The 26,503-nt window shown below is 34.4% G+C and overlaps 1 protein-coding gene across 5 annotated transcripts in view; it reads left to right on the top strand.

Moving 5' to 3' along the window:
* The window catches only part of CADPS2 (calcium dependent secretion activator 2), a 567,381-nt gene that overhangs the window by 339,642 nt on the left and 201,236 nt on the right, over nucleotides 1–26,503 (top strand). For all 5 annotated transcript variants that reach the window (XM_054495194.2, XM_054495197.2, XM_054495196.2 and 2 more), the window contains exon 9: nucleotides 19,014–19,080. In XM_054495194.2, coding sequence (XP_054351169.1) covers nucleotides 19,014–19,080 — 67 coding nt within the window. The remainder of the gene's footprint in view (nucleotides 1–19,013; nucleotides 19,081–26,503) is intronic.

Genomic DNA, 26,503 nt, shown 5'->3' with positions numbered 1-26,503 from the left:
CAGGCTAACAATATTTTTTTTTTTTTTTTTTTTTTTGAGACAGAGTCTTGCTCTCTCACCTAGGCTGGAGTGCAATGGCACGATCTTGGCTCACTGCAACCTCTGCCTTCCGGGCTCAAGCAATTCTCCTGCCTCAACCTCCCGAGCAGCTGGGATTACAGGCACTCGTCACCACGCCCAGCTAATTTTTGTATTTTTAGTAGAGATGGGGTTTCACCATGTTGGCCAGGCTGGTCTTGAACTCCTGACCTTGTGATCTGCCTACCTCAGCCTCCAAAGTGCTGGGACAACAGGCGTGAGCCACTGTGCCCAGCCTGCTAACAGTATTTTTTTAAACATCTCTGTAGTATCTTTATACTTATTTCAAGGGATAATACATATATTGGGTCATTTGATCCTCTGGATAATTCTTTGAAGCAATTAGGAAACCAGTCGTTATCTCCATTTACAATTAGAAAAACTGATTGAGACTCAACTGAGACCAGTTTTAGAATTCTTATCTGTAAGTATATTAGTATAGGGACTCTACTCATTCTCTTTTTAATAAGTAGGTAATTTTGTTGCCCCATTCTTAGGAGTTAGTGGGAACAACTAAAAGAGAATACTATTGCCCTTAAGAACTTCAAACCTCTAGTTTTAGGAAGGAGAATCTTGCAGGTGTAGATGACTAGACTGTGAGGCTGGAACTAGAATTCTGAGGGTTCTCCTCCTAGGGGGATTCTCACATCCTTTCCATAATACTGTGCTTGACCTCAGACGTACCCTAACTTCACCTCTTCTTCTTTCTCTTCCGTTGTGGATACTCTTTTCTTTGACGCTCTCTGCAGTTAAAGCAGTGTAGAACTTCTGAAAGTCTTTATGCTAAGGGACAACAAATGAGAAAGTAATCACAAAGAATATAATAAACTACCAGTACAGCTTGCTGTCACTGATGGATTCTGAGCTGTTTCTCTACTGCAGTGTGACACTGTATGCTCTCTCAAGATTGCTGACTTTAAGTGGCACCTCAGTGAGGCTTCCCTACTACTTAACTCTTAGTTGTTGTTGGTTTTTTCTCAATGAAGATTCCTATCTTACGCCCACCAGGGATGGCATTCTATACATGTGAACACTTTCCCATTCACAATCAATCCAGCATCTAGCACAGGAGGTCCCTCTCCCCAGAATGCAAGGAATGGTCTTGATTCTGTTGTTCCGAGATCAAGACCGTCTCCTCCGTATAAAAGAGGTAAAAAGCTTACTTGAAGACAATTTTATATATATAGTAGCTGGAGGCCATTGCTTCAAAATTAAATAGAATGCTAAAGTGAATCTTGTAGCAAAGTCAGAAAGTATAAATATTTAATGAATATTGTGTATTAATAGTTATGTGTAGTTTTTAGCAGAGTCTTTTGTATTAAAAGTATCAGAAGTTGGTTATAACTTACTGTTGTCTGTAGTGATAATTGAAACCTTATAAGATTGTTATATTAACTGAGATATGTAAAGCATAAAGCACAATACTTAGAATATAGAAAATTTATCTTTTAAAAGGTAAGTTGTTATAAGGAAAATGATGGTGATAAAATGCAGTGGGGATAGTTATTTTAACAACATAAGTAGAGTATACTGTGGCATAGAATATTTCATAATGTAACATAATCTCATTTTACTCACTTTTTAAAATTTGTTTTTACTTTCAGATAAAGCTTAATTAACTTGAAAGCTAGTGAAAAAAAAAAAAAAAAAAGCTAACTTAAGCCTAACTGGAAACCTTTTCTTATTTCAAAGCTTATTGTTGAAAACTATATTGAAATTTGTTAGAACTTTGTGCTTTTTAGAGTTCACAAATATATTTTATTTTTAGATTACTAAGGATCATTTACTCACCCATGTTCATCTGTCTGAAAGTCTCTCTTGTAGGAACTCCCATGGTAATTTATCTTTACCTTTTATAATATCTTCTATATTATTTTTGTATTAAGTATGAAGATATCTTCTGTTCTAAACTGCCCAAAGTAAATATTAAGTGAGTCAATTATCACTGAATAGCACTAATTCCAAAATATGTCTTATAGCATCTAAAGTAAGTTTTTCATGCCACTTTTCTAATTGTAGATGAAAGGAAGGAAATAAAAAATAAAAACCTCTGAAGAGTTAAAGATTATTTGGATTCTAATCTATTAACATTATAGTGCAATTCTTGTTAACTTTCCAATTATTTATGTATCTCCCTGAAAAGCAGATATAAATGTGCCAGCAATTGAATCAGACCTCATATCCAGGAATGTAATTTTGGCATGGATCTTCAAGCAGGATCCACATTTTATTTTCCTGTGGAAAAATAACATACCTTCTTAATTGAAACTGAATAAATATTATGTTTCTTTTCAATTCTGCTGTTTAGATGGTGCCATCCAAAAGACAGGGAGGAAAAATATATTTAAAAGTCATTTTCTTCCAAAGGCTGATTTTCCTCCCATTCCATTTAATGGTTGTCACTCATTAAGAAAAATCCAGAGACACCACTAGACTGGCTTTAACTCTTTTATTCTTTTCTGTTAAGTAGTATTGTTCTTCTTCAAGTTCATGTAACAGATTTCTAGTCTTTATCCCTAGTTTTATATCTAATAGGAGAAGGATTTCTGCTTATAATAGTTTTAAAATTAGGGATGCGCATACTCTTTTCATGAAATAAATGCGTTACTTATTTCTTTTACTCCAAATGTGTTTTTATGCCTCTTTCATTTTGTATGCCTATGAATGTATGAGTCTGTGAAATGATTCCATTAAAATAGAAATATTTAGTTATTTGAACTAATATATCTTAGTGTTGCTTTTTTGGGGTGGGAAGGTACTGATTTCCTGTGCTGAAATGTGCCTTAAGAAAAAAGAAAGAAAAGGAACAGATTTTGTTTCGGAGTGGTTTATAAGGAACAACTTCACAAGTACCTTTGGACATGGCATTGTAATTCTTGTTGGACAAAAGTAATAATATGTATATGTCCAGTAGATGGCGCAAACATTCCCCCAAATAGAAAATAATTGTCTTAAAGTACAAAACTTGGTATTAATAATAAAAGTGGCACTTGTTTAAGTAGAATTAAGTAATCTTCAACACATTTTCTTTTTCAAAAATGTAAAAAGAAAAGGTTAAAAGGAAGTGAAGTGGCAGTTCATTTTGGACATATCAAACTTGTCAAGAAACTATCAAATTAATATAGAAAAACTTTAATGTTTAGTGGTTTATGAATAATCAAAGATACCACAAGGTCAGTTTTAACAAAAAAAAAAATCCGAAACTTGAAATTTGGAATATGTTGTGTAAATGTCAAAAGCTATTTTTCCTACTATCTTGGTTTCATTTTTATGTGTCCTACATTCCTAAGCAGAAGCACTGTGAATATAGTTTTGTCAGCAAATAAATAAATGGAATTCTTAAGCCTTAAGTTGAAAAGGAAAAGAAACATTATACAAATCTAGTCCTATGTAGTCCATCCTTATTGCACATGGATTCTTTATTACTACTGGCTTTACTTAGTTATTATTCTCCTCTAAATAAATAAAGATATATGAGAGTGAACGTTATAGTTTTTGTAGTAGTCTAGAGTTTGTTAGTTGATTGATAAGTAGCAATTTCTTAAGAATTTAAGAAATTCAGTAGCTTGGAACATAATACAGGTACTCTACAGAAACATTGCTTTTATCTAATGAATAAGAAGAGCTAGTTTTTGTTGTTGTAATGTGTGACATTGTAGGTATTCTTCATTTTAGAAAAAGGTATACTTACATTTTTGCCCCATTCTTGGAAAGCTTTTTTCCTTAAATGGGACAAAGCTGAAAAGTTTATTACCATCCCCACACCCCAAAGAGTCCTTCAAACAAGTTAAGTTGAAATATTTTCTGTTCTACTTACTACCACCACCACCACCACCACCACTACTACTAATGCCTTCATTTACATTGTGTTTTATAGTTAAAAAGGCCCCTTTCATACATCATTCCAGCAGATTTTTGTAATGACCCCATCTGTTATAGCAAGGGAGCTAATATTGCTATTCTTGTTTTACAAATGAGAAAAGTGAATCTTATACCTGGCACTTAGCCATTTAGAGAATCATTTAGGTTCTCTCTCTTTCTCTGTTTGTCTGTCTCTCTCATTATTTTCACCCTTCTCTCTCTGTTTTGGGGGAAACAGTTATTCTCCATTCCTAATACTTGCTTCCATGTAAGGGATATTCATTACCGTAATGAATGTTCTCTGTTCATTCTGCACAAGCCTGTCATGGGCGAGATCTTCTCATGGAACAGCCTGTCCTCTTAGCACTGTCTGTGACTGGGCTGGGGAAAATACATGTCATAATAATACTGAACCTCATAAGGAAGCCCACCACTTGCAGAAAACACACACACACACACACACACACACACACAATTCAATATTAACTTTACCAGTATTAAAGGTGATGTTTTGTACCCTGTCTACTCTTTTAAGTCAATTTGTTCAGAACTCGGGCAAAGAAAAGAGATACTGAATCACTTGGCCTCCTCAGAGATTCCAACTGTCAATATTAGACAGTTTTTCTTTTTTTAGCATATTAGTGAGAGTTAGAAATCTGGTAGCATTTTGAGATCTTTAGACATATAATATATTCTGTTCCATTTTGACTGAAAGGTCCTTGTGATGCTATGAGATTGAAGCCATTTTCAGCAGTGGTTGAAGAGCCCTAGGAGTCCCTTTTTCGGCATACAGGGGCTTAAGGTGCACTAGATTCCTGAACCTCCAAGCCTGTTTTCACAGCAGCTGCTCCATGCTTCCTTAATGTTTTCATCATTCACATTAAGTTAAAATTCAGGGTAATATACTGCTGCTAAAATTATTTGAATACTCTTGATCCAAATATACCAACTTTATTGAAAATCCAAAGGCTATCCAAGACTTTTTAAATTTTTTGATATATGTTGTATAATTTTTGCAAAATATTTACTTCCTTTATTATAGTTTTATTACAATTGTTCCTAATGACAAACTAGGAAAAAACCATTTAGTCATTCCAAAAATGTTTATGGAGTGTCTGCCATATGAAGGAACAGTGCTGGGCAATGAGGATGGAGTGGTGAGTCACAGCTGATATGGCCCTTGCCCTCATGGGGTTTGCAGTCTTGTGCGGGGAGTAAACATTAGTCAAACAATCTGCTGGCCATGACTTTGTGGAAGAAATGTCTACATGTCACCTAGTTGGTATAATAAAGGAATATGACCTAATTAGCGATGCAGAAAGTTCTGCTCTGAGAAAATGATAGTTGAGCTAAGAAGATGTTAATAAATGGGAAATATGAGACTCAAGAACTAAATCAATTTAAAAATAAGTGTTGGAAATGGATGAAATTGTACAATGTGTGGGACAAATGGGGTGAAACAGACTGCATGTGAACAATTGGGAGAGTAGTGAGAACCCAGAGAGTATTTGTACAAAGGAGTTCTTGGTGTCAAAGTAAGACAATAAAAATATCAAAGGCGACCAGGTGGGATGGCTCATGCCTGTAATCCCAGCACTTTGGGAGACCGAGGCTGGCAGATCACCTGAGGCCAGGAGTTGGAGACCAGCCTGGCCAACATGGTGAAACCCCGTCTCTACTAAAAATACGAAAAATTAGCTGGGCATGGTGGTGCATGGCTGTAATCCCAGCTACTCAGGAGCCTGAGGCATGAGAATCACTTGAACCCGGGAGGTGGAGGTTGCAGTGAGCTGAGATTATGCCATAGCACTACAGCCTGGGCAACAGAGTGAGACTCTGCCTTAAATAAATAAATAAATGTACCAAAGGATATCAACACAGTGTTTATACATGTAAGCAACTGCAGAAATGTCTATGACCAACTAACATGTCAAGAATTCAAGCACAAAGTATCAGAGAAAGTTTAGCAAGAACAAGAGCAAAGCTGTGTCCTCAGCCTGGGGTATTGGGCAGCTTATCAAAACAACTACTGGCACACAGCTCATAATGATATTTTGTCAATGACTGATGGCATATATGACAGTGATCCCATAAGATTATAACTTTTTTTACTGTAGCCTATCTATGTTTAGATATGCTTAGAAACACAAATACTTAGCATTGTGTTACAATTCCTACAGTCACAAGCTGTACAGGTTTATAGCCTAGGAGCAATGGACTGTACCATATAGCCCAGTTAATTTCTCAATTAACCATAATATAATATAATAACCAGTTAATAACTCAATTAACCGTATGGTCCAGTTAATTTCTCAAAGTATGTGTTAGATATGTAGTAGGCTATACCATCTGGGTTTGTGTAAGTCTACTCTATTATCTTCTCACAAAGACAAAATTGCCTCATGATGCATTTTTCAGAAGGTCTCCATCATTCAGCGATGTATGACTGTATTTAAACACAATGGAGCAGGGCAGGGACTGAGACACTGAAGCCAAAGGATGATATCAGAGATGGATTAACAGCAAGCATATCTTACTGCTCAGTTCCTCCAGCCTTGAATCAAAACTCCCCAGCCTCCTTGACTACCGACAAGATTGGTCACAAAGTTTAAAGTTGAAGTTCAAGTGACATAGTTTTCGTAGAAGAGGTTATTGGGAAGGGAAATCTGTGAAACATGCTGAGTGTTAGGAGGAATTTAGGTACCTTTGTAAATAAGTTACATGAAGATGTTACTCTAAAGATGGACATAGTTTGTTTACTAAATTTCAGAGCTCTGCTAAAATGTCCTCATTAGCCAAGACCAGAGAGCAACATACTAGAAGAAGAGGCCTTTCAGGAATCAAGCATAGTCCATGGAGATTATGATCAAAATTTTAAAGAAAACTTTTCAAAGGTTTTTTTTTTTTTTTTGAGACAGGGTCTCACTATGTTGCCCATGCTGGGGTCCAGTGGCACTATCATGGCTCACCACAGCCTGGACCTCCTAGGCTCAGGTGATTCCCTCCACCTCAGCCTCCTGAGCAGCTGGGTCCACAGACGCATGGCTAATTTTTTTATGTTTTTTATAGAGATGGGGTTTTTGCTATGTTGCCCAGGCTGGTCTCAAGCCCCTTGGATCAACAATCCGCCTACCTCAGCCTTCCTAAGTGCTGGATTATAGGCGTGAACCACCACACCCAGCCCCAAGCATACATTTTTATAGATACGTAGTAAAAATATGTTAGAAGTGAAGATGGTATTTTAATTATGACTAGGATATTAGTTAATTCCAAACAGAATGTAAAAACCCAGTTATATAATTTTATTGCTTAAAGACTCATTAACAGTAATCTAGTCCAGTTAATTTCTCAAAGTATGTGCTAGAGAACATGGCTGTTACAGATATTCTATGGAAAACATTCTGCGCTTTTGGAGATACCACATACACTCTTCTCCCCTACCTTTGCACATGTCTGCTACAGGCTCTTAGAAGTCCTTAATAAATACAGAACTTGCTTAGTTTTGTTTAACTGAGTATTCCTCACATTTATTTGCCATTCTTTTTATTCACAGTACCTCCTTGTATCCAGATGTTCCAAGACACACACTGTAGAAAACACTGTATCTCAAACTGTCATCTTAATTATTTTTTTAGAGTGTATGTAGTTTATAGAATGGGCATTTTATGTACATATTTCACTTGAAATTCTGAATATGAAAAAGGGAGACCGATACCTACATTTCCAAAAAAAGGAAATGAAGGCCTAACATATTTGTGTTAATTCAGGATTACCTGTATTACATGTAATCCTGTAACATTTGATCATTTTGTTATATCTTGGGAATAATGTGCTCTAATTTTTTATTAGTCAACACGATATGGTTTGACACATAAAAGCCTTTGCTAAACCTTTTGTTTCTTGCTGAACTATTTACATTTTCAGGGAAAGGAAAGCTTAATGGAGTGTCTCACAAAAATGTCTAGGATTGCATAAGTAAATCATTTCCTTTTAATTGTTAGATGCCTCAGAGCCTTTTTGCCAAGAGATGCAAAATGTCCTTTTCTTTGGAATGTGCCATAGCCTTACTCCCAGAGACATTCAGGTTTTCACAGTCCCAGTCCTCTTCCTAGAGGATGGAGGAATAGACCTCTCTGCAAGTTTGCCTGGTTGGGATAGAGGGGGCTACTCAGTAAATTCTTTGGACATTTTTCCCATTTATTTACTTCTGAGACATTTTATAATCAGCTTGGAAAGCCTACTAATTTTCTTTAACTTTTAGCAAACAGTGAAGCATGTGTAAACAAAAATTTTGAAGGGTATTTAAATTGAGGAAAAACATGAAACCATGCTTTATGAAATATGCCTCCTGTGGTAGACTATATTGAGGTAATGCATATATTAATTAACTTCATTTAGCCATTTCACAATGTACACATATTTCAAAACATGTTGCACACCATAAATATATACAATTTGTTGATCGATTTTTAAAAATAAAAAGGGATAAAGACCTAACGTATTTATACAATCATATAAATATCAGCACTGATCATGAACCACTTAAAAATATTTATCAAGGTACTTTTTTTCTGCTAATTGAGATATAAAAGAATGCCAATGACCAGTTAGCAAAGAAAAATATCAGGAAAACTGTCTTTTAATAAAATATTTATCTGCACGGTTTGATTTAGTTGGGTTGTATGGCTTATATTTATTGAAAACTACATTGTATAGAACTACTTAATTATTTTTCTAGTTGTTTTATTTCTAGGTGACAGTGCATCGACATCTATATTAAGATATATCCTTCAATAATGATCAATTATAAAATGCTGGAGAAGATATGGAGAATGGGAACTCTTACATACTGTTGGTGGGATTGTAAACTAGTACAGCCATTATGGAAAACAGCTTGGAAGTTTCTCAGAAAACTAAAAATAGAACTATCATGTGATCCAGCAATCCCACTAATGTCTGTTTATTAAAAAAAACAGAAATCAGTGAATCAAAGGGATACCTGCACCTCCATGTTTATCGTAGCATTGTTCTCAGTAGCCAACATATGAAATCAACCTGTTTATCAACAAATGAATGGATCAAGAAAATGTGGTACGTGTACACAATGGAATACTATGTAGCTATAAAAAAGAATGAAATCCTGTCATTTGCAGCCACATGGGTGAAACTGGAGGTTATTATGTAAAGTGAAATAAGCCAGGCATAGAAAGACAGATGGCACATGTTCTCACATGTGAAAGCTAAAAAAGTTGATCTGTGGAGATAGAAGTTAGAATGACAATTACCAGAGGCTGGGAAGGGTGTTGGGGGTGGGGGATGGGGAGGATGGGGCTGAAGAGAGGTTAGTTAATGTGTTCAAACATATAGTTACATAGAAGGAATAAGTTCTAGTGTTTAATAGCACAACAGGGTGACTATAGTTAATAATTTATTGTATGTTTTTAAATAGCTAGAAGAGAAGATTTGAAATGTTCCCACTACAAAGAAATAAATGTTTGAGGTGATGGAGATCCCAAATACCCGATTTTACCATTACACATTTTATGCATGTATCAAAATGTCACATGTATCCCATAAACATGTAAAAATACATATCAGTAAAATATTTTTTTAATAAAAAGGGGCCAGATGCGGTGGCTCACACCTGTAATCCCAGCACTTTGGGAGGCTGAGATGGGCAGATCACTTGAGCTCAGGAGTTCCAGACCAGCCTGAGCAACATGGTGAAACCCCGTCTCTACCAAAAATACAAAAATTAGCTGGGCATGGTGACATGCCTCTGTCGTCCCAGCTACTCAAGAGGCTGAAGCACGAGAGAATCTCTTGAATCTGGGAAGTGGAGTTTGCAGTGAGCCAAGATCCCACCACTGTACTCCAGCCTGGGCAACAGAGTGAGACTCTGTCTCAAAAATAAATAAAATGAATTATTTTATAAAAAGAGAAAAAAAAAGAATGATCAGCTAGAACTACATCAGCAGTTCTTGATGTCTTATCTGAGGGTGGAATGGGGTTTTATGGTCTTATCTGGGCAGTTTGCCTTTATTCATTTTCTGGATTTTGCTATAGTAAGCAAATTTTTAGTATAGTTTTATACTGTCTTAAACTGTTTGTTTTAAACTGTTTGTTTTAAACAGTGCTGATATGAGCTGAGGCTTAACTTGGATTTAACTGAGATGAAACTAACAGAAGGTAGAACTTCTCAGGAAAAGGAAAAGGGACAATTCTATAAAATCTGATACCTAATATAAGTGAAGAACTCTATGTTTTATGCATTTGCTTTTAGGAATCTCCTGTTTATATAGCACATAAATTTTAAGTTCTTGCTCAACAATAGGAGTTACTGGTTTTTCTTTAGTCATAATTTCTCCACAAATGTTATGTAATTTTGTTTGATGAGGATCCTTTCCATGCATCCCCACCTCTCTTTTACTCTTTCCCATAATAATTCAAGTCCTATAATAACCAACCAGAAAGTATTTACTTCTAAGTTTCTTAATGCCCAGGTCCCAATGTTGTCTGGAATCAGTTTCTTTTTTCATCCTTAGTTGAAACAAGCCCCCCCACCCCACCCCCCCAAAAAAAGTCTTAATCTTGTGGGGTCAAATAAAAGAAAGAATGTAGTGAAAGGAAGATTCCTTTTATGCAAGCAGCAGAGAACTTGTAGGGATGACTGAAAGTGCCTGAGGGCATTTGGTCCCTATTGGTTTTCACTTCAAATGCAATGGTGCCCACAGATAGCCTGTATTGTTGTCAGTTAAATGGGATCATGAGTGTCTGAAAGGTGTTTGAGAATGAACCGAAAATCATTTTCACAAGTGGATGATTACTTCTGCCACATGTTAACCGAACTCTATCCGAATGGCCCAGATTTTTGAGCCTGCATTAATTGCTCTTTCAACCTTGACTGAGGCTTCTCTTATGAAAGCCCTTTCCAGGACTAAACTACTCTATATATTGATTTTTTTTTCTTTCTGTATTTTTCCTTGAAAAATGAAGGCTTGTAGAAGAAAAGGCTTTATCATTCAACATGTAAATTGATTGTTGCATTTCTTTGAATAAAGCGCTAGACTCATAAGTGATCCGCCAAAATTAATAGTTCTTTTTTTCAGGCACCAAATAATTCCCATCTTCTGTATACAATTATGTTTTTCAAATATTCATTAGTGATGATTTTTCATCATAAAGTAAAACCATGAACTCTCACAGCATGGACTCAGTGCAAATAAATTGTCATATTCTCATTTCTATTAGAATTGTGTGCTACCACTCTAATTGAAACTAAACTACAATATTTAGTAATGTGTTTGGAGAATTTTTGTGTGTTGAAGTATTCTTTGAACAATCTTCAAGTTAGAAAGGTTTGATAAAGTGCTTTTAAAGTGTTTGGGTAAGCAAGTTCTTTATTTCATTTTACTGTTTTCTATTTAAAATCTGGCATAGAGAATATTAGCTATGTCTTTACTATTACTAGAATAATATGGGATATAGTTCAAACATATTGTGATATGAAGATGAGTTAAATCTCAATTTTTTAATCAGAAAATGAGTTCTTAAAATGTCATTGACTTTTGTGATTATAAATGTTAGCCAAGAATATATAGTATTTAAAGGAAAATGGCTTAACGGTTAAACTTACTTCTGAGGTTTTTGGCTTAAAGGAAAACAAATCAGAATATTACATATGAATCTACTTAAAAAAAAAACCACACACATTCAACCGGGTACTATGTAAAGACAAGCATTTTAAAACAGTTTTGTCGTATAAGCATTGCAGCGTTAATGCTTGAAATTTATTTTTACTAAACTTCATTTTACTCAATAAATCTATTGCCAAGAACCATTTTATTGGTACTAAAATACATATGTTAATGATCAGGAAATCTTTCTAAAGAAAAGTTTTTGTTCCTGCTGTCACGGAACATTCTGATGGATTTCATAAAGACTATTTTTGTTTGCAAATGAAAGCTTTTAGAAGTAATTGTGGTGTTATCTTCCAGCTACCTTATTGATAGTTGACTCTTTTAAGAATCATGTTGACACCAAAAAGGTTGTATAATTTTTAATGTAGGTACTGAGATACGCTGACTATATATAACTACAGATATAGAAGATTTTTAAAATATACTATTTGCCTTGTTGGTAGTAACTATTTTGGCTTAAGGACTGGCCATTTCCTTTAAAAAAAATCAATTAGGCAAATACCATTTAAAAAAATGTTTTCTCTTGACTTTTTTCCCAAACAGCATAAAATATATTCTACACTTCTACATCATATATTAAATATATAATCAAAAATTTGAAAGTTTTGTTTCTTCATATCTCTGATATTTGATGATACAATGTGACCTAAGAATAGCTGGATTTTTTTTTTTTTTAAGTCATAGGTGAATGAAACTGGAATATATTTAGTTGTCTTTGTGCTTTGTTTCCTAGCAATCAGTTGTGTGTTTCTTTGGAGCAAATAGTGCTCTCCATTTGAAATAACCCAGAAGAGGGATTAATACTTTATGATTATTGCTATGTTTATACTAACTGATAGAACTAAATGCTTCAAGGCTTTACTCTTGTGTGTTAAATCCAAGCTTTGTTTCAGTGTTGCTGATTTCTTTGTTACCTAATCCCACGCAAGAAGAAAAGATTTTAAAGTTAAGCAGGCAATTTTTTTTGTTGTTGTTGTTCAAAGGGAACAACTTCTTAATACCTTGCTTAAGTTGGATGTGTTCATGAAAACAAATACTTTAAATAGTATCTGGGCAGTTATTTTAAAATAATCCAAAACACTCTAGTTACCTGAGTATTGTGATGCATTGGTAATAGTTCAATAGAAAAAGTGTTATATTTAAATTAGCTTTGGAAATATGTGCTTGTGAAAATGTCATGTACAATGGGATACCTCTTTTAACCCCATTCAAATAATTCTTGGATCAAATTTAACTTTCATTGGGGATTCCCTCCCCCGCCCCCAACGCAGGGCCATTTGCTAATAGAGTACTGGAGAATGTAGCATGGCCAAGAAAACTGATGATATTTGTGTTCTTTTGTTTTTCCATTCATTTCTGATTTAACTGAAAGAATTTGACAAAGATGACAACAAAATATTTAAAACCAAATTCTGTAGGTTGGTGGAAATTAATGTTAAAAAGCCCTCAGACACACACACACAATCTGCTTTCCTCTTTAAAATCAGGTGAAAAAAGTTCACAGTACTCATTAGAAAATGCTTCTCTCGTGCTGTGTGATAGATACTTATTTTATTGGATAACATTATAAATTGTCACATAAAACCCAGTTAAATGTGTGTTCCCAGTTTGACTGGTATTTGGCAGGTCTCATTTACATACCCTTAAAAAAAATCTTCTTTGAGTTAATCATACAATCATGAGGAAGCTAGTAATGACTCAGCAGGTTACAAAATATTGAGGGAGAATACAGCTGCAGCATAGACCCGCTAGCAAATCTCTAGTACACCTAGCCGAGGTACTCTGTCTTCAGCCTGACACACGCATTTCTTAGATAATATTTTTCTATATGTTTATTTGGTAGACTCATACTTTATAAAGCAGTAAAATACCAATTGTCCAGAATGCAAATGATAATAACATAAAAACAAATTTTTTAAGATAAGTTAATAGCTATCGAAGATCTGTTAAATTAATGCCATTTCCATTATATGTCAAATAAATGGTTACATTTAATTTTATCAGCTGTGTGTTTTCCTTTTACAGCATTATGCAGTTATTATAATTTATTTTTATAACAGGGACTCTCAGATGCTATGGGATCCTTCCTAATCATTAAAGATCAAGTTATATTTTCTATTTGAGGTCAACTGGATTTTTATATGCAACTTGATTTTTATATGCAAAGTCTTTAAAAATTGGCTATAGATATATATACAGTCTTTCTATACAGAGTATATAGAGTAACTCTATATACTTTCTATATATAGTATATATATATCATAGATATATATATAGTACCTATAGTATATATATAGATATATATAGTATATATACTATATATATCGATATATATAGTATATATACTATATATTACTATATATACTATATATAGATATATAGTATATATAGTATATATATCTATATATAGATATAGATATATAGATTTAGATATAGATATAGATAGTATATATAGATAGATATAGTATATATATACTATACTATATATAGTATATATATACTATATATATACTATATATAGTATATATATACTATATATATACTATATACAGTATATATATACTATATATATACTATATACACTATATATATACTATATATAGTATATATATACTATATATATACTATATACTTTGTGTATATATGTATATATGTATATATGTATATGTATATATGTATATATGTATATATGTATATATGTATATATATGTGTATATATGTATATATAGAAAATATATATAGTATATACTTTGTATATAGAGTAACTCATGTTTCTGTAATTAAAGATACTGGAACCTGTAAATGTATTGAACAAAATCTATTGCCTAGTAGAGCATAATATCAGGTTAAATGTAACTTTCATATATTTTTCTGAAATAAAAATCTTTTTGGCCTTAGATACCATAAAAAAAATCATAACAACACTGAACATTAAGAAACAACAACAACAAAGAATAGTAATTCAACAGCAATGCCAAGTATAAGATGGGTTAGAAGAAAATGCTTTTTTAGTTTTGTAGATGTTTTCTAATAAATGGATTATCTGATAGTTACCAAATAGTAAAAAGATTTTTGCTCCATTTTCCTCATTACCTCCACATTCCAGCCCTTCTGAGGTAGAAAGATTACCCATCTACAAGGAATTTAGACTACTCTAAATTCCAAAACTTGAGAATGACCTTGGAAACTAGAAAACCCATTTAAGCATGAAAGCTTATAGGATGTCTCCACTGTACTCAAGATAATGAGATAAAGGACTTTATCTTTGGCCTCTAAATATTCAACTTGGTTGTACCAGAAATACATATTTATAGTCATAATGACTACATCCCCCAAATATTTAATAATGGTAACTTTCTCTGATTACAAAAGTAAGATGTACCTTTATACATTTACTGATGGTAACTCAAAATGGTATAGCCAGTTTGGAAAACAATTTGGCAGTTTCTTATAAGTTAAACATGTACTTTCAATATGACCCTACAATCCCACTCCTAGATATTTACCCAGGAGAAATGAAGACATGCCTACACAAAAAGACTTGTACACAAGTGTTCATAATAGCTTTATTTATCCAAAGAAGTGAAAACAACTTAAATGTCCACCAACTAGTGAATAAACACATTCTTGCAAATCCCTACAATGGAATATATTGCTTAGCAATGAAAGGAGTGGGCTTCTGATATTAACTACGTACAGCAATATGGATGAATCACCAAAGCATTCGACTCAATGAAAGAAGTCAGACAGAAAGGCTACATACTGAATAATTCCAATTATATGTTGTTCTGGAAAAAGAAAAATTATAAGATCAGAAATCAAATGAGGGGTTGCCAGAGCTAGGGATGTAAGGAGGGGATTGATCATAAAGGGCATAAGGGAACTTTTGGGGAGGTGGAAATGTTCTATAAGTTGATTGTGGTGGTGGTTACATGACTGTGTCAATACTCATCAAATTGGATAACTGAAATAGGTAATTTTACTTTATGTAAACTATACCAATAAACTTTACTCAAACAATAAAAGGAAGACATGGCCAATGTAGACATTGTGGAATTATAGAAAGGCATAAAGAATAATACGAAATTCATCTTTAATTTCACTCGCCAGATATTAACTATAAGATTAACATTTTGTTACATTTTTCTGGATATTTCTCTATGCATATAATATGAACTTGTGTGACTGCTTTTTTAAAAACTAACATTATAAGAATTTTCCCATATCATTAGTAATTCTTTATCTGGCCTCATTTTTAATGGCAAAATTATTATTTTTTAATATTTGATTTTTAGATTGTTTTTGAGTGTTTATTCTTAAATAATATTGATGAACATTTTTATCTTCATTCTTCTTTCATTTATTTACTCTAAGAGACAGGATCTTGCTCTGTCACCCAGGCCGCAGTGCAGTGGCATGGTCATAGCTCAGTGCAGCCTCCAACACCTGAGCTTAAGGGAGTATCCTGCCTCAGCCTCCTCCCAAGTAGCAAAGACAAGTGTGTGCCACTGCGTCCAGCTAATTTTTATTTTTATTTTTGTAGAGACAGAGTCCGGCTATGTTGACTAAGCTGATCTTGAACTCCTATCCTCAAGCAATCCTCCTGCCTTGACTTCCCACAGTTCTGGGACTACAGGCATGAGCCACTGCATCTGGCTCTTCACCCATTTTTCAATGTGTTTCTTATGCTAAGAAACTGCTTTCATACCAGTGAAAAAGCAGCTAGATAGGGATACTTGATACCTAATCCCAGAAATCATCATTTAAATGCTTACCTTGGTTCCAATCACAAATTCTCTTTTATTCTGTTCTTTGTAACATCTTCTACTAACCCCTTAATACAACATGTATGTATCCATCTGTCCCCCTGCTTTCTGTCTTCAAAGAAACCATATATTTTAATCCAATTTTGTTAATCTATCATTTTGATGATGTTGCAGCTGATTATTATTCTTTATGCAGGACCTTCACTGTCAGCAAGACTGACACTGAGTAGCTTGTGGTGCTGATGGTTTGTGTATCACTATTTACTTTCACTTGTGTGTGACCCAGTTGTCCAGCAGTCTGCAAAGTGAGACAGTTGGAAAGAGCTGAGAAGCAGGCTGTGGTTCCAGGCAAAGGTCATTCCAGATGCTCTCTGTGGCTCCGAGCCAGCTATTTGGTGCATATCTTGCTAGTTCACTTTCATAAAAGGCACCTGTCATGTCCACAGTATCTAGCTCCCGAGGTCATTGCTGTTAACCCTGAAATAAAAGCTTGGATATGTGCATTTCAAAAGAGGAAATTGCAGAGGAAAGACAGAAAGAGAGCAACTAAATACCTGTCACTAGAACCACAGAGAAGAAATTAGAAGCTAGAGCAAAGGTGGAGCAAAGGGTTTTAAGGGGTCCTTGAGAAGAAACAATGAACAGGTAAGAATAAGAGCAGTAATGTCTCAGCCAGTCATTAAATGAATTCACATTCCATCCACAAGCACAGATGATGGAATGAATTAACGGTATCATAAATGCTGAATAGAAGTTCACCAAACACTTCAGTTAGCTGATGTGCTGAAAGAAAATATATAATTGGTTTGGACCATTTGGGTGATGTTTTACAATGCAAGAACTTTGTTTTTATTTTGACTTTTAGTAACTCCATGTTTTTTTCCCCCCTGGATTCTGAAAATTTCTGTGAATTTTCAGGGAATAAAGAAGGAAACTTAAATCTGCCATAACTCTACCACTCAAAGATACTATTAGTAATATTTTGGAATTATTTTTACATATTCTTTTACAAGTTCCAAATCATTAACTATGTGTGTAGTTTTGAATCCTACTCTTTTGATGTAATATTGCACAATGTGATACTTTCTATGTTATTAATTTTATCAAAAACATAATTTCGTTGGCAGCATGGTATTTCTCTGTGGATATGTAAGCACGTATTGAATAATTTTACTGCTGTTGGACATTTGTTATCAGTTTCCAATAATATAAACAACACTGTTCTATGTATCCCTACAGCATACACCTTTATGTGCACCTCCTTATTACCTTAATACATTCAGGAATGAAAGAGTATGACTATTTCGATGTATTGACATGTTATCCTACAGAAAGATCATCTCCCAAGATGTTAGACTCCCACTAGTAGTGAATGAGTGCGCATTAATTCCCCACACCTTAGCCAACTCTGTATGTCACTGTTTCTAAAGGGGGGAGTGGGGCAAACACTGTTTGTTATGCTTTGCAAAATAGGATTATTTTAATAAGACAGAAATTAAAGATTCAGCCTAAGATTTTAGCTTTAAAAGTTGTGAAAGTCTAAAAATCTTAAGCCCCTAAATAAATAATCATAATGCGCCTTTAAAAAATCACTCAGAATTGTATATAAATTTAGTTTGAACAGCCTCTGCAATGTTAATCCTTTATTTCAGAATAAAGGATTATGATAAAATATTGAAAAATCTTTCTTTAGTCTTAAAATTAGGCCTATAACTGTCATTTTTTAAACTTCTAGCAATATTTTCCACTTTTGTAGGGAGTGTGTTTATAATTTTGTGGCATAATTTTGGAATAGCTCTCCACAACACGGTCACGCTAATTTTTAATTTCTTCTTTTTCCTCCCTGATATTTCAGCATATCATTTGTATATTCAGTAAGGATAATATTCTCAAATGATTGGCTAATCATTTCAATTCAGCTTACTAAGGTCAATGCAAAGTTGAAGAAAAGCCATGGTTGAAACTATGTAAAACTACCCAGTGGCATCTTTGTTACTATCAGAATTTTGTAGTTAAAACATTTGCAGTGAGATGCTTTCATAAGTCAGGTAAATCCCATAACGATGGAGCTAGCAGAGACCTTAGAAATCAGCAAATCCATCCTTTCATTTGATAGGTGAGGACATGGAGACTGAGATTGGTGCAGGCACATTTTAGGGTCACCCAGCTGGACAGTGACCCTTCACCCTGGATTCTTGGCTCTGCAGCTGGCTGCTCCTCAGGGCGCACTACTCAGCTCCGGTCATCTGAGAACTGAAGCATTGATGACCATGTCCTCAATTAATAGCCTTTGTCTCTCCTAAGAATTGCATGTAAGAATAAAATTCCTACTGGTTCTTTGATTATCCTTTCTAACTCCTACTTTGCTCAATTTGTGGTAGGACTGACAAATTGATAAGTTACATAAATCAATTCCCTTTCGAGAACCCAGAATAAGCTAACTTATTTTGTAACACAGAAGCTGCATGTTGTCTCACTTTCCAAATGAGCTAAAGTTTGCCTTTAGCAGGCTGGTCTCAAAAATAAATACCTATGGAAGAAGTATGATTACATGGAAGCACAACATTATTCATCTTAAGTATTCTTTGGCTTATGTTTTTCTTTCCAGATATCTGTATGCCCTTGGACAGAAGGTTTGGAAAAGATGGAAAAAACGTTACTTTGTTCTAGTTCAGGTTAGTCATTTTTTCCTGTTAAATAATCACTCTAAGATAGCAGTTTTCAAAATTTGTTTATGTGGATTATATCTATCAAAATTTACTGTTTTAGAAATTAAAATATGTTTAAGCCACTTTAAATAAAAGCAGTACATTCATTACATGCTAACACTAAAGTTTTTATGTAAAATAACTGTTTTCCAAGCCAAACAATTTAGTGAAATCAGTGGCATTGTTTTATGCTTTTGGACTCTTTACCCTCTTGCTTAATAGAAGGTAACTGTTTTCTCGCATTAGCTTCTGCATTCAATTTTTTGCAATATCAGATAAAATGTAGTCTCTGGAAAACTCAACTTTATACTAATGGGAGAAAAAGTGTGAAAAAGAAATAACTTCTGAATATTTTTATAAAGACAGTTTTGACCTCCTAGACCCTATGAAAAGATATTGGAGATCTCTGGGATTCCAAGACTATACCTTGAGAACCACTGCATCATTCTATATTTTATATATAAAGCATAATACATATAATCACTCATTTTAATATAAATATTTTTGTACTAACTGGCATATTTAATGCAAATATGCCACATTTAGTACAAGTAAGCCAAGAAATCACCTGTTCACATAAATATGTTTTTAAGTCAACTTGACTGGTGTGTATTTCTTTACGATTGGATTCTGAACATATATTATCAGAACATGCAGTTTGGCTGACTCTTCTTTTGTAGTCATGGATAACTTTGCTCATAGAACATACTAATTAAGTTAATTTATATTAAGGAATACCCTTCTAAGTAATAGTCATTCCAGTCCATGATAAATCCAAGCTATTTTGTTCCCAATATATGAAAAGAGTATCACTCTTGGAATTCTTAACACAAAACATTCTGTAAAAATCTCATTGATTCCAATGGCACACACTAAACAAGCTTAACTGGACTAGATCAGAATGACATAGTAAAATGCCAAGGAAGGAAAATGATCATTTGCTGTCTTCCAGTGAGTACGTACAGCCATCCATCAATTGCTGGATAAAATTACTTTATTGATGTCCCATGATAGCCTGGTAACTCCATGAAAAGTGTGAAAACTCAGTGAAAAGTAGTTTTATCTACATGGCAAACAGCCAGCCTATTTTTTTTTTCCTGGCTAAAAAGCAACCTCTTCTTACATGATTAGAACTAATAGTTGGTCAACTTTAATAAAAGATACACATGCACACACAGATTTAATTTTTTTGTATAGAGCCCTAGCATTTGCTCTGAAAAAGGTTACCTGTTTGGGGTTGTGGGTGATCTATTTTTCAAAAACCTTAAGACATCTTCTACAGTTTCCACATTTAGTTTCTTACATTGGTGCATGAATTTAAATGTGTTTCCTAAGCAATTTTAATAGATATTTCTGGACACTTATTTATACCTTATGGATATATTTCATTCATATCTAATTTGACAAGGTTGTGTTGGTGACTTGTCTTTATCAAGTTTTTCTAAAGCATTCAGCTGATTTTTCATGGAAACAGCAGCTTCTTTTTCAGTTATTTTATGCATTTGTATAAAATCTCATTTAACTACATGATTTCAATGGCTAATGTTGTTAGCATAAACTAGTTTGGGAACAAACCCAGCTAACTTAGCAAGCATAGTTCTTAACTGGTGGAAATAGGTATGAAAGAACATGGGAATGTAACCCAATAACCACAGATGTTCAGTATGTTATTTGCATTAGTCACTGTTTTTTTTTATTTTTTATTTGATTGTTTTAACTGATTTTTTGAATATGAAAGTTAGGCTTTTGTAGATCAGTCTTAAGAGGTCAAATGATCACCTCATGCTTTTTGCCAGGTAAGGTTCCAAGTAATCTTTTGCCCCTTATCTTATTTTCTAGCATATGATTGTAAGACTCAGAAGTTATAGGGCAAATATGTATACTTTCATTATTACTCATAAGAGAGCTTAGAAATGAAGGAAGGAATTGTAAAACTTTGAGACTGTTAATTGGTATGTTTTTGGGGGAAGATTAACCAGGTCTTTGGGGAGCTAAAAGTGTTTTCTCAGTAACAAAAATATGCTTTACATTTTAAAAGGGATATCTAAGTTAATTCAAAGTAGGTAAACCCATATATTTCATAATTTAAATTTAAGAAAGTACCACCAAACTATAATGAATTTGAATTTATTCTACCTGAGATTTCTTCTTAAAATCTGAAGTCATGTTTAAGCATTATATATTTACTTTGCACACATATATGTGCATATATCCACATGCATTCATGCAGAGAATTCCATGCCCAAATGTACTGAGAATCCGTGAGAGTATTCTGACAAGTTTTAAACACAAGTGAATCTTACATTCAATTCCAAACGTAATGGGAAGGCAAATTGAAGGCACACACTTCAAAATCAAGATGGATATGTATGGAGATTCAATGAGAATGACCCATTGGGAGGGACTGGGTAGTTTTTATTAGTATTTTTAAAGGCAGCTCTGATTCTATCCACACACAGTTTGTAGGTCCATACCTGCAGGCTGCATTATTGAAAGGTGAAGGAATCGTTTTCATAGGGAGGACAGTATACCCCTGCTGTGTCTGCCGCTGCCATCGGCAGAATGATGCTCTGTTGATAATGTGAATCTCATCACCACTTGTGAGTGTGTATTATGAGTGATATCGCTGGAAATCCAACCATCAGCTCAAGAATTTGTACTCATAAAAATTGATTGAGAGTAAGGTTTGGCCAGCTGCAAAGTCATTGTTCAAAGTGAACACTTGAGGTGCCACTGAGGTGAAAAGACTTTTCAAAGACTCTCATGTAAACATTTAAATTGGAGTCAAAAGGTGGGAAAATAAATGAGTTGTTAATATTGAGTATTTATTTGGCTTCCAAGTAAGATCATTTTGGTCTCTGTTTATATTCTGATGCCAATATAGTTATACTAATAAATAGAATTTAATGCTTTCTAAGAGGCTTCTTTTTTTAATGAAGGTAAATTTTGGTTCAAGCCAAATTGAAAGAACAGTGATTTTGAAGAATATGTTTGAAATACTACCAGAATTAAACTTGTATATGTTTGTTACTTATTTTTCTTGTGCTTGCTCAGTGTTTTATTATTAGATTTGGAGGATATCATTGGTGTAAAGTACTTAAGATACTTAAATATATTGTAGTTCATTATAATAAAATAACTTGTTACCTTTAACACTCTGTATTTGAGATTTGAACAAATGAATTCTTACTTCATTCTATATTCTGCTAATGCCTGTTCAAAAATGTATGTCCCAGGTATTCCATATTCTGTAGTAAATAATTCTGAAGCACTCCCCAATTAGCATAATTATTGTTATATTAAATCTAATACTCATTAAGCAAGTACTTTGTGGCAAGCATTTATGTAAAACGTTTGTAATACTTTATCTTATCAGAATAAGCCTGTGAAGGTAGGTATTATTATTACACCCATTGTACAGATAAGAAAATAATACAGAGAGGGGTTATGGAACTTACTCAGGATTCTGCAGTTTAGTAAGTCGTAGAGTCAGGCAAATCCAGTTCGGTCAAACTTCTATTTCCTCTGCCATACTGCTATGATTACATCAATGCACATAACTACAGTTGATCTGAAGACAAACAGATATGTGATTAATCACTATGGATCATTCATTTCATGAAGTACAAAACAGTGTTACTCTATTAGAAAAATGGCCAGGGAGTGATGGCATAATTTGATTCCTGTGCTCCTGAAGGCCACTGACTGTGTGACATCATTGGAAACTGAGTAGATGTCTGTGTTGTTCTGGCCCTGTATCAAAGTGTTCACTGGTTGTTGTTGATGTGTCAGAATCATGACTTGAAGTTGCTGCAAACAACAGCAGGCTATCAAGACATAATGTTAATTACATATCAGCTGAGTTGGCACGGGATGTAAACAGTCAGCCATGCCACAGAGTGATCCATACCTGCTGCAGATGTATGAGAGGCACTCTGTTAGTGGGATGTCATCAAGATCTGCTTTCAACATAAAGAAGTGGCTGCCCATCCTATTGATTTCTGAAATATTCAGCACACATGGGGACCCACTACAGCAGACTCCTCTCACTCACTCGAGAATGAAACTACCACCTGAAGAACATGAAGTTCAGTTATATCCTCTAGGTTTAGTCTGGGACACTAGCTGATGTTTGCTAATGGCAGTAAGATAAAGTGAAGTGAACAGAGATATTGTTGCCAAATCAAGAAAATCATGGCATAATGACTATAGCTTTATGCTTTAAATTGGATTAAAATTTACAAACCCAGGACATGCTCAGTGTAGGATAAAAATCAAACCATGCAATTTTTATGGTAGAAAATGAAAGGCCCCTTCAACACTCCTGCCAGCACTACCACATTATTCTACTATCCTTCGCAAAAGTCGCCAAGTATACATTGCTAATAGTGTGGCCTTCCAAACTTGTTTGAAAGAGTTAGGCACCTTTAATTCATCATTATGTGAAACACACATCCATTCATTCCTAATGGAATCATTTCATATATTTTTATTCTGTGAGTTGCTTTGTTTCCCCTTTAAAAATATATCCAAGAGAAGTTGCCATATCAACATATAAGAATCTACCTAAGGCTAGGTGTCGTGGCTCCCACCTGTAATCCCAGCGTGTTGGGAGGCTGAAGCAAGAGAATCACTTGAGGCCAGGAGTTCAAGGCTGCAGTAGGCCATGATTGCACCACTGCACTCTAGCCTGGGTAACAGAGCAAAATGCTGTCTCCAGAAAAAAAAAAAATTATTTTAAATGAATAAATAACTGGATTCTATATTATAAGTTTATGTACTTTAACAGTCCTCCTTCTTTGAACATTTAAGTTTTTTAAATCAAACAATGACACTTTGAATGTGGTTTTTGTTGTGGAGGAGAAAAAAACCATGCCATCATCAATATATGTATAATTCTTGTATATTAATCTTCATATATATGTGGGAGTATTCTTATAGAAATGAAATTGCTGGCTAAAAATCCACAAAAGTTTACATTTTTGTGAGCTTAATGTTTTTTTGAAAATTGTTCTACAAGATTCCATTTCAAAATGCTCTGAGTGTGTGCATGTGTGTATTTGCATGTATTCATATGCATATATATGTCTTTATAGCTACAGGTATGTGTATAAAATCTTCTACACAAGTAGTGTGCCTGAATCTGTACATAGTGGAGAATCTGTAAATATTTGTTATATAAATGAATATTCCTCTTTTAATTTAGGTTACTTCCCAAACTTCTGTAAGGAATATAAAATTGACTTCTATTTGAACATACTTAAATCAAAACCTAGGTGTCATGTTAGATCCCTCTTTTTTCCTTACCCTCATGGCAGAAAAGATTGCTGTTCCATAGCAAGAACAGCATTCCATTTACATCCGGTCATCTCCATCTTCTCCACCACCATACTAGCTGAAACCACCATCATCACATGGATCCCTATAATGGCATCCTAGCTGTTCTCTCTGCTTCGACTTCCATCCTTCTTAACAATCGGTTCTTCACATTGTGGGATAATCTCTTTAAAGCATAACTCACATTATGACAATTTGCTGCTTAAATTCTTCCAGGGACTCCCTTTGCACTTAGAATAACTCATAACCGTGTGTTAGAGGAGGTCCTAAATATTCTGGCCTCAAGCTTCCTCTTTGAATAGTTATTTGCTGTCACTGAGCCACGTCTTGACTTCTACAGCTCTTTCCTCAGATTAATTACAGTGCCAAGAGTAGGAGTTTAGCACCTTCAAGTCACCAGATACCCCCACCAAAGGCACCTCAAATAAATGTATAAACTGGGGTTATTTTTAAGTGTGATTGTTGTGTAAATACACCTTTGGATTAAGTCCCTTACTTTTCTTCCACCTAGATTGTTAGGCCACCTCTAAGCCCCTTTATAGAAATTCTGAACATTCTACAGCTTTTATTTTTCCCATGTATGGCTCATTCCTTCATGTCCATTTAGATATCAGTTCAAATGCTGCCTTTTCAAATGTGCCTTTTCCACCCAGGCAACCTGAAGTACTCCTCAACTCATTCTCTGTCACATTATTCTGTTTGATATTGTTAAGAGCATTTATATCCAATTAAATTTTTTTTACATTTATATGTTTATTATTATTATTTTTGTTGTTATCTCTTTACCCCTTCTAGAATGTATACTCCATGAAAAGAAGGACCTTATCTTTCTTTTAGTCTACTTTATCTGCGGAATTTTAAACACTGCCTGGTACATGAGTAGAAACTAAGTATTTGTTAAGTAAATAAATATATGCAAATCATTCTCAACATTGTTCTGAAAAGACTGACTTTCCTTTCTCTAATTTGTACACCGAATACTAAATCTTTTTACACCATTTGGACAACACAGTTAATAAATATTCCTGTCCAATCTATCTGGATCTTGAAGATTTATTCATTTTTCATGATTAAATTCAGCTCTGGTGTAGTGTTTTTTTTGTTTTTGTTTTTTTTTTTTAAATAACTCTAGAAGCACCTTTGGCCTCTGCCAAGAACATTTCCAGCTAAGGATTTTTAAAGCCTTAATCTTCACTGAAATTAGATGGTGGCAGTTGCTAAGCTGCCAGCTGTTAACATGATCCCTGCAGTAGGAATACACCATACAAACCTGAGTGTTGTGGCCTCTAGAATCCCATACTTAGCACTTAACATGTGTGGACACAGACAGGTATTGCACAGGTTGGCAATTGAGAACAAAATGGGAGGTTTCGTATACCAGATGCAGATACCTTGTGTTACTACAGCAACTTAGGTGCCCTATCAAAAGCAGTGATGCTGAAACCTGATTTAATGCTGTCCCCAGATTAAAGTCTGTTCATTTCTCCCAATTCTCAACAAATCCATTCTTTACGGAGTTATTAAGAGTGGATTGAGTAAAAGATATTGAATGTTTCTCATTGCTGTGCTTCCACTGAAGGGATTTTCGATTTCAATATAGTAAATTATATAAGCTTTGTTCAGAAATACACAAGTAAGCTCGTAAATGAAAACAAATACCAGATCAGAATAGGTCAAGCCACCTGTTGTCTATCTAATTCCCTGGCAAGTGGTGACGAGGCAGAGTAGAGGCTGCAAGACTGCCTCTAAGTGGGAGCACAGGGAGCAGGGTGACCCCTGCTAATCTTTCAGCAGCATATTTTAACTATTAGTGCCAACTGATACAGGTCTGAGTACAACTTCTCCAGATTACCCGTGAACTGGTAACTGGCTAGTAAACCAGCAGCTACAGGTGTTAATACTATTCAGGAACACCTGAATTTACTCTGTGGGTTTGTTCTAGGTCTGGCCTTGGGAATGTGATTTATCATGACCTTGCAAAGGGGATGGATAAAAGTAAGATCTCTTGGGATGCTAAAGGAACTAAAAGAAGGATGAAATATGGCAACATTTT

Source organism: Pongo pygmaeus, chromosome 6 (assembly GCF_028885625.2).
Source record: "Pongo pygmaeus isolate AG05252 chromosome 6, NHGRI_mPonPyg2-v2.0_pri, whole genome shotgun sequence".
In the NCBI taxonomy this organism is placed as follows: Eukaryota; Metazoa; Chordata; class Mammalia; order Primates; family Hominidae; genus Pongo; species Pongo pygmaeus.
This window is presented reverse-complemented; position numbering and strand designations above follow the sequence as displayed.